General features: G+C 36.9%; 2 protein-coding genes across 2 annotated transcripts; both read right to left on the bottom strand.

The window, feature by feature from the left end:
* Positions 1-3,666: 3,666 nt before the first annotated feature.
* On the bottom strand, positions 3,667-5,013 carry LOC139871247 (uncharacterized). The gene is made up of 2 exons (XM_071858976.1): positions 4,725-5,013; positions 3,667-4,619 (listed from the first exon to the last, which is right to left on the bottom strand). Exons 1-2 carry the CDS (start codon positions 5,011-5,013, stop codon positions 3,667-3,669), a joined length of 1,242 nt encoding a protein of 413 aa, XP_071715077.1.
* A 1,023-nt stretch (positions 5,014-6,036) lies between these two features.
* Positions 6,037-8,035, bottom strand: LOC139871855 (ras-related protein RABA1f-like). The gene is made up of 2 exons (XM_071859603.1): positions 7,674-8,035; positions 6,037-6,694 (listed from the first exon to the last, which is right to left on the bottom strand). The coding sequence occupies exons 1-2, from the start codon at positions 7,892-7,894 to the stop codon at positions 6,262-6,264; spliced, it is 654 nt and encodes a 217-aa protein (XP_071715704.1). The 5' UTR covers positions 7,895-8,035; the 3' UTR covers positions 6,037-6,261.
* Between the last annotated feature and the right edge of the window lie 1,572 nt (positions 8,036-9,607).

The raw sequence follows: 9,607 nt of genomic DNA, 5'->3' as shown, positions 1-9,607 counted from the left end.
AACGTGCATGCCATTAGGTATACTAGGTACTACCCACATGTATTCAAACACACCCGTAGCAACGCAATTTTTTTTAACTCTGTAAACATGTAACGCTACGTTAAATATGAATATGCAACCCGAAGGCCCCGCCGCATCGCGCGGACCGATCCGAATCTAGTATATATCTAAGATATTATTTTTTTTCAATATAATAAAAATTGATCTATGCATTTTTTTCATTAATCAGGAATTGAACAAAATATACGTTTGTATTTTATAATGATATTCTTACTTTAATTTTCAATTCACGTATTTTAACCCTTTAGTCAATACACTACGAGTAAGTTTTTAATTATTTGTTGATGACTATATTTCATTAAAATAATAATAATAATAATTATATTTAACATTAGATGTTTTTACTCATGTTCATTTTTGCATTTTACCATTTTTTTTTACCGTCGCAGCTACTTTGTCGAACATTTAAATATATTCAAAAAGCTCCAGCTATTAGTTACCAGCTAATTTTGCCAAATATGCCCATATATTTACAGAGTCATATATAATAGTATATAACTAGTCCGGATCCGGCCCGCGCGATGCGGCGGGAGCTTTCGACCTGTGTATTCATATTTAACGTAGCGTTGTGTATTTACATCGGAAAAAACGGCTCAGGTCTTAAGCGTCGTTTTAGATGTCGTTGTCTTAAGCGTTTTTTATAAAAGTGTCCATTTCGAACGTAGTTAGTTTCGTTTTGTTCATAAATTTTTTTCGAGTGTAACGGTGTTGTCGGAAAAATTTAACTTGCGGCGAACAGAAAGATACGGGTTGTTGTTGTGTTAAGCATTTTTTAAAAAGTGTCCGTTTTGCGCATAGTTAGTCCCGTTGGATTCGTGAGACTTTTTCGAGTTGAACGGTAGTCTCGGAAAAATTTAACTCGCACAGAGCGAGAAGATAGGGCCCGTTATAAATTCGGGGGATTAATTTTTTTTTATTTTAATAAAATTACATGTTTACACATGGTACCTCTAAGAAAGTGTAAACTTGAGGGGTTATTGTGTAAATTGAGCTAAAGTTGAGAGACCGATTGTAGTGTGAACGCAAACTCGAAACTACAATTCAAAACAACTAAAACTACATATTTCCACGTCTTTTAGTAGATAAGAGTTAAAGTTAATAATTAACCATCATAACTATAACCTTGTAATCAAAGCTAACCATTCTTTTTTTTTGAAAAGCAAGTAAGAATTATATTAATCAACGATATAAGTACAAAGGTGCCATTGTTGCCACTTAAAAAACAACAAGAAAATACAGAAAACTACACACGAATTAGGTTGCAAAGATTGCAACTAGCACGATATGGGGTTAGAAAACCAATTATGCCACTCGAGCTTATGTCGATTTTGTCTCCTCGAAAGCCAGTCGAACGATAGGGTTTGAATCTCCAAGATTAGTGAAGGAACCGCCCCAATTTTGTTCTTGAAAACCTTTTTATTACGATTCTTCCAAAGCAAATAACAAACAATCCAACAAACCGCTTGCCAAATTTTTTTTTGTTGTTGTCTGTAGCTAGCGAACTAAAAGTCCCATTAAAGATGTCGTCGAAGCCGAAAATTGACGTATTGTATCCCCACCAATTTAGAACTTTTAACCACACCTCTTGAGCGAATTGGCAAGAAAAAAGAATGTGTTCAACCGACTCTATACCCCCATCACAAACCGGACATCTCACGCTATGTAAGTCAATACCCCTTTTGTCTAGTTCAAGTCTAACCGGAATGCGCCCCCTTCTCGCTGGCCAAATGAAGATCTCCACTTTTTTTGGAACTAATCTGTTACGCAAGGTCTCTACCGCCGAATTTTCACGAACCAATATGATACTATCAATGAGTTTGGACATTACCATAACCGTGTACCCCTTGTTTTCGTCTAGTGCCCACTGCCACCCATCTTGTTTTTCGCTAACCAGTTTAATGGGCTGAATTAGCCCACGCAACTCTTGAAGTTCTGCTGCAGTTCGCCCAGTGGGCTCACGGGCCCAAGAATAGCCAACCGACAGCCCACCATTTGAGTTATGAACCATCTCTTGCACTGTTGCTGCTTTGTCAAGTGAAAGTCGAAATAGCCTGTTGAATCTTTCCTTGAAGCAAACGTTCCCGATCCAAGTGTCATCCCAAAACATTGTGTCCGCCCCATTTTCAATTGTGCGAGTAAATGAACTAGAGAAGGGGATCCCTAGCCCATCAACGTGTTTTCCTGCATCACAAATAAAAGACCAAAGACTGGCGCTTCGGTTACAGGCAGGCCCGTTACCAAACACAAGTCCTCCATTAGAACCATAAATGCTACGAATCACCGAGACCCACAAAGTGTTGGTTTCGGTTTTGAACCTCCACCACCACTTACAAAGAAGGGCAAGATTTTTACATTTGAGTGACATGATATTTAAGCCTCCTTCTTCGTGAGGAAGAAGGATTGTTTCCCATTTGACCCAAGACATTTTAGAGTTTGAACCCGACCCACCCCAAAAGAAAATACGTCTCACACTCTCTAGACATTTTAGCACACAAGGAGGGGCACGAAAAAGCGAGAAATAGTATAGCGGTAAACTAGAGAGAACCGATTTAACAAGAGTCAAACGACCACCGAATGAAATCATTTTAGCTCTCCACTCCGATAACCGATTGTTGAACTTTTCGATAATCGGGGACCAATCTTTCAATTTCTTTATCTTATTACCCACAGGGAGACCCAAATACATAAAAGGTAACTTACCCGCTTGACAAGAACACCATGAGGCAAGATCTTCCACCTCTGAGTTGCTAATACCTACCCCATAAATGTGACTTTTATTGTAGTTCACCTTTAAACCCGAAGCCCTTTCAAAACATTCTAGTAAATACATTAACTTTCGAGCATTACGCTTACTCCATTCCCCGAAAAAAATCGTGTCATCCGCGTATTGTAAATGGGAAATAATAACCTTCTCGTTACCAACTTCAACCCCTTTATACATGCATTTGTCCACCGCCACTTTAGTAAGAATGTTAAGGCCTTCCGACGCGATAATGAAAAGAAAAGGTGATAGGGGGTCACCTTGCCTAACACCCCGCCTTAGATGGAATTCACCTGTCGGGGAGCCATTAATTAAGACCGAAATTGAGGCTGATTGTAAGCAAGATGCCATCCACTTTCGCCATTTAACCCTGAAACCCATACAAGTCATAACTTCTAGAAGATAGTTCCAATTGATCGAATCAAAGGCTTTCTCGAAATCGACTTTGAAAATAAGACCATGTTTTTTATTACGCTTGAGATCATCAACCACTTCATTCGCCACTAAGACACCATCTAGGATAAATCTCTCACTAAGGAAGGCACTTTATTCCATCCCCACAAGGCGCGGCACGACTCTACGAATCCTAAGAGACAACATTTTCGCAATTATTTTGTAGTAGCTACCAATAAGACTAATCGGCCGGTAATCTCCAAAATTCAATGGATCCACTTTCTTAGGGATAAGCGATACGAACGTAGCGTTGCACCCCTTGGAAAACTCACCGTGATCCCAAAACCAATTAATAGCCTCGATTAGATCCTCTTTGATGATGTGCCAAATTTTTTTGAAAAAACCCAAGTTAAAACCATCCGGCCTGGGGGCTTTAGTACTTCCACAACACTTTATCGATTCCCAAATTTCGGCTTCCGAGAATGGCACTTCTTCACTTCGAGGCTTGATGCTTCTAATTCTGAGATCGATGAATAATTCAGCCCCTGTAGGCTATGACGATCCATATCTCTCTCGTCGAATATTTTCTTGAAATGATTAATCGCTTCATCTTTGATAATCGACGGTTCTTCACACCATGAGCCGTTAACATTAATACCCCGGATATTATTTTTGTTGTAATTTCTTCGTAGTGAGTTGTGAAAATATTTTGAGTTTTCATCACCATCGGTCATCCAACGTACCCGTGCTTTTCGTCTCAACATTCCGGTTTTTACCTTTTCCTTTTCTAGCCAAGTTTTTCTCGACGCACGCCAATTCTCGTGATCCTCAACACTTAAAAAACCTGATTCCGCTTTGAGTTCTAGATCCATCGCCACCTTTTTTGCATTTTCAATTTGTACATCAAGATTCCCAAAATGAGATTTGCTCCACTCTTTAAGATCCCCTTTTAACCTTTTTAGCTTGTTACGAAAAACACAATCTTTTCGATTACCTTCCATCGTACCTTTCCATGATTCGGAAATTACATCTCCAATACCATCCACCAACAACCATTCATCAAAGATTTTAAACGGTTTTGGTCCAAAATTGACTTCACCATCCGACATCATAATAGGACAATGATCCGAAACCTTTCTATCTAAAGCAATGACCTTTAAATCCGTCCACAAACTAAGGAAGTCACTCGATACAAGAAATCTATCTAACTTGCTCATCTTAACTCCATCATCACTAACTCTCGTGAATTTCCTTCCCCCCATTGGAATATCGACTAGCATATTTCTATCGATGAAGTCATTGAACATTTTGGCCCGGTTTTCAGCGAATTCACAATTTAATCTTTCTGAACAATCCCTAACTTCATTAAAGTCTCCACAAATAACCCAAGAGACCCTGGTACTACCTAGCAACATATCAAGAGATTCCCACATCCTTTTTTTATTCAAATCATAATGCGGTCCATATACATTTACAATGATAGATTCATGGCCCGAGTTTTTCTATTTACCCCGAATTGCAATAAAAAACTCACTTATAAGCTCACTATTCACCTCGACAACATTTTTGTCCCAAATAATAATTTGACCGCCCGATTTACAGATAATTTCTTTTTGAGAAAAACCACAATCCTTGGATCCACAAAGCCCAAAAAACCAACTATCGTCTTTAGCATGACATTTTGATTCTTGAAGTGCGAAAATGGAAGGTCTTTCCGCAATACATAATTTACGCACATCACCAAATTTACTTTCTTTCCCGAACCCAAACCCACGAACATTTAATGACAAAATCTTCATTTAAAAGAAAAAAATACGATAGAAGAAGATGAAGTACTTACAGCGCTTTCTTGGTCCATTTTAGACCAAGATTTGCACCGAATTCCTCCAACCCTATACTGCTTTCCGAAATCAACTGTTTAGCCTCTTCCTTCTTACTGTTGCGAGACGAACTAGATTTGCTTTTCGAATTGAGGCCCTGTTGATTGGAATTTCTGGATCTCCTCGCGCCACGACTACCACCAGTAACACAATTAACGCCACCATGAGCCTCTTGACTATATCTTTTTCTTGATGATTTATTGGCGTGTAGAATTTTCGATGATGCTTTCCAATTACCCATTGACTTCCAACAACAATTGGATGAATCAGACTTGTACGAATTGGCTGTTTTATTCCTTCTGGGCATTTTATGGGCATCAATATCATGAGACTCTTCCTTAAGTTAGAGGGATTTCCATCAATCGGCTTACTGGTTATGTTACCATGATTATCATTAAGCCCATCATTGTCATTTGATTGACAATCCACCGGCCCACTAGCAGTCGAAGGCCCACCTGCTATTGGTTTTCGAGGAGCAACCGGAGGCCCAAGAATAGGACTAAAGCAACTATCATCATCTGTGGAGCAATCTGTCTCACCCAAATCCTTAATTGTAACCATATCTCTTGGATCATCAGGCCCTAGTATCACCACAGGCCCAACAAGTCCAATAGGATAATTTGAAAATCCGGATTGGAATTGTCTTCTGCATGGCCCAATGAACTGAATCTATTTGAATTAATCCTAGGGGAGCATGCATGGCCCAATGAACTGAATCTATTTGAATTAATCCTAGGGGAGCAAGCCGCCAGAATAGGTCTCCACTTTTCTCTGTCTTATCCAAAGCTAACCATTCTAAGTCACCTATTTCAACAATCTGGTTTCCCTAACCCGACCCACCCATTTTCCCATCTTAAGAACACGGTATAAAAGCAAGCTCTTGATAAACCAACCATCAGATGATAGATCGACTTTGCTGGTGAATCTTGATCCTCAAAAACATAATCAAAAACCAACATCTGAATTTACTCCAATATAATGTCAAAACAGAAAAATGCTCGGAATCCTAAAATAACAACCATCCAAACATATAATACATAATCCACTGAAATTAACAAATTAAATAATACATAATGACGAAAAATTTGTTCTTGTTAAAGACTTTCATATCCGCTTCAACCCCTAGAAACAGCCGAATCTTCAAAAAATCTCGATCCTCTAATATCGTTAACTAGAACAGCAACTAACTTTCTTCACGGCGGAAACATCATCTTTTGACCCGACATTAATCATCTGCCCTTTGGGCAACGCACCAGTATCGTTCCCAATATCAAGTGCTTTTCGGCTCACCACATGGTATATTTGCGTAAGAACCTCGGTAAAAGCGTTCTCGACATTCAGGGACTCGAGAGCTGACGTCTCCATAAAATACGTGCTTTCCTTTTCTGCGTAAGTTTTTGCATCCTCGGTCGAAACTGCACGTAAGTGACGCAAATCGGCCTTGTTTCCTACAAGCATTATCACAATGTTTGAGTCACTGTGGTCTCGAAGCTCTTTTAACCATCTCTCGACGTTCTCAAAGGTGACGTGGCGTGTGGCGTCGTATACGAGTAACGCACCCACGGCTCCTCTATAGTATGCACTTGTGATTGCACGGTACCTGTGGCCAACGATTAGTACACCCACAAAATTAGGCCCAAATAATTTGTTGATCCAAAAACTCCAACAATTATAACAATAAATTCTGAAATATTTATTTTGACTTTAAACTTTCACAACTGTTTAGTTGTAGCATGGTGATTTCTAAAAAACTACAATCAATCAAATTTACAACTAATCATAGTATCATAACATACCTGTATGCTACATTTAACTACACCATGAGTTTCAACATTTAGATATCTCAGTAGACTACTGCAGCCAAACGTACTAAATCCAGCATTTTAAGCCAAATGAGGAACTATTAGCAGTAAACTATCATAAGAAACACAATTTATTCGATATTAGTATAAAAACAGGCACCGGATTTTTATTCTACTTTCTAAAGTAATAAAACGGCAAACGAAAATGCTTTTTGGATCATCATGACACTACATTTATCTATTTTCTATAATCAACAATGGATTTGTTTACCTTCCACATTAAAAAAATCCCTCTTTTAGCATAAACTTAACTGCTTTATATTTTCAAAATTATTAAAAAAAAATCGTGGTGGTAAAACAAACTTAAAATACCTTAACGTGATCAGCAGTAGCATTTAAAATGATAAAATTGGTAGATTTGGGTACACATCTATGATCTATGATCTATGTCATTTAATGCTAACAATAAACTGTTGAAATATAACTAGAGCAACCCAATAATCCCCTATAAACCCTAAAATAGGCAAACCTCATTTCACCTAAGATTAAAAATCTAGTAGATACATTTTGACAAAATACAAAGTGTAAACAATATCAATATCAATATAAACCCTAGAAAAACCATATATCATAGTACAAAGCCAGAATAAATAAAATAAAACAATACTATCAAACTAAAAATAGCAAACAAATACCACATTACATCCTCATTCAATTAACTGAAAATAAGATAAATTAACAAATTAATATTTCAGAAATCAAAATGACGAAAATAACCTTTCTTGACCAGCAGTATCCCAAATCTGAGCCTTGATGACTTTCTCATCAACACGAATACTTCTGGTAGCAAATTCAACGCCAATTGTTGACTTTGACTCAAGACTAAATTCGTTTCTGGTGAATCTGGAAAGCAGATTTGATTTACCGACACCTGAGTCACCGATCAAAACCACTTTAAATAAATAATCGTAGTCATCGTCAGTTCTATACGCAGCCATCAGATCAAATAAAATGGGCTACTGAAATCGGTTAATAATCAAGTTTTTGACTTTTTTCAGTAGAAGGGATCAGGTGTATCCGTGATTCATCTAAAAGGAAATTCACGCCGACGCGTATCGAGGTTGCAGACAGATATTTAAATAGTTATATGTAATTTTATAACAATATAAAACTCCGTATATATTTTTTTTTTTTCTTTTTATACTACTAACTAGATAACTAGATTTTAAGAGCCATTACAGTACATGCAGTGCCGGAATTTGGGCGAGGCTGAAGGTGCAACCGCATCTGGTCAACACAATTCAAAGGGCATCATAGTATTGGTTTAGTTTCATATATGCTAGGTTCATTATGTCTAACATTTTAACCCATATAAATAATAAATTGTTTTACAAAAACTAAAAAAAAAAAAACTCACTATCATTGAAGTAAAATTAAATACGGAGTATAATTGATTCGTCGTATCATTGGGTCATCTAAACGTCCTATACTCCTCTGTCTCTTCATCAATTTGACGATTCCCAAATTCCAAATCAAGATAATCAATTTCTTTTTATATATTCTATACAATACCATAAATAATCTCCATGACTCCACCATAATTTTATATATATGATTCAGTTTTCCCCTAATTTACCGTTGACGTCACTTGAGATTATGGAGTTTACAAAGAAGATGGATATTTTTCCAAATGTTTTACTTGCATACAAAATTTTGCTAACCGTCTCGGTCACTGTAGCATTTGCAGAACGGAGTTTTTTTCAAAATTGAAATTGTCAAAGAATTATTTATGAAGTACAATGAGTCAATAACGGTTAAACGGGTTAGCAATTATAAGTATTGAAAATAGATTTCTATCAAATGTAGATTATGATAAATTGATTGAAGTTTTTGCATCAAAAAATGCACGTAGACATCATTTTAGGTGATTTGTAGTTCCGAACATGTGTATTTGAATTGTATTTGTTAAATAAAAAACAGCGTAGGGATGAGTCGTCTAGCTTGACTAGGTTCCAAACTCCTAAATATTTGTGTTGTGCTATTAATATCTTTTGAGGGGGGCAGGGGGCATATTTTTGAAATGTTCGCACTGGGCATCCAAATTCTTAGGACCGGCCCTGACGATATGCCAAAATATAGTTTTCGTAATTGTTACTATTTGTAGAGCATTGTTTGTTGTTGATAGCATTTTATGACTCAACATTTTAATAGTATATGTATTGAAACTAAAGAAATGATAAAAATAAATTTCATAAACGTTATGAATCAATAGCATTAAAATGCAATAATGATTTATGGATAGTAATATTCAATTTAGTGCCACATTGAGTTGTCATTTAATATTCATTTTAGTGCCATTTTTTTTTGAACGGCGAATTTGCATCAGCGGATCATTTATTTCAACGATCCTCATCATTTGCACTCACACACGCTAGAAGGAAACTCCTACCCGGGTTGCTTGGTTTAATGACCCGTCCTAATCCATCTGGACGAATACATTACATTTGGTTACATCGCGAGGTACTTGACCTCTATATGATATATTTTACAAACATTGCATTCGTTTTTTAAAAGACAAACTTTCATTACATCGAAAGTTGACGGCATGCATACCATTTCATAATATATCCAACTATAATTGACTTAATAATAATCTTGATAAACTCAACGACTCGAATGCAACGTCTTTTGAAATATGTCATGAATGACTT

Source organism: Rutidosis leptorrhynchoides, chromosome 10, assembly GCF_046630445.1.
Source record: "Rutidosis leptorrhynchoides isolate AG116_Rl617_1_P2 chromosome 10, CSIRO_AGI_Rlap_v1, whole genome shotgun sequence".
Lineage (NCBI taxonomy): Eukaryota > Viridiplantae > Streptophyta > Magnoliopsida > Asterales > Asteraceae > Rutidosis > Rutidosis leptorrhynchoides.
The sequence above is the reverse complement of the archived record's forward strand: the minus strand, read 5'-3'. Positions and strand labels throughout refer to the sequence as shown.

What these genes read in the sequence shown, in the direction of transcription:
- LOC139871247 (XM_071858976.1), bottom strand. Translation starts at nt 5,013, where the DNA reads ATGAAGATTTTGTCATTAAATGTTCGTGGGTTTGGGTTCGGGAAAGAA. An exon ending in GTTTTTTATTGCAATTCGGG is followed by an intron (nt 4,620 to 4,724) that starts GTAAATAGAAAA and finishes ATATGTTGCTAG; the next exon opens with GTAGTACCAGGGTCTCTTGG.
- LOC139871855 (XM_071859603.1), bottom strand. Translation starts at nt 7,894, where the DNA reads ATGGCTGCGTATAGAACTGACGATGACTACGATTATTTATTTAAAGTG. An exon ending in GATACTGCTGGTCAAGAAAG is followed by an intron (nt 6,695 to 7,673) that starts GTTATTTTCGTC and finishes CGTTGGCCACAG; the next exon opens with GTACCGTGCAATCACAAGTG.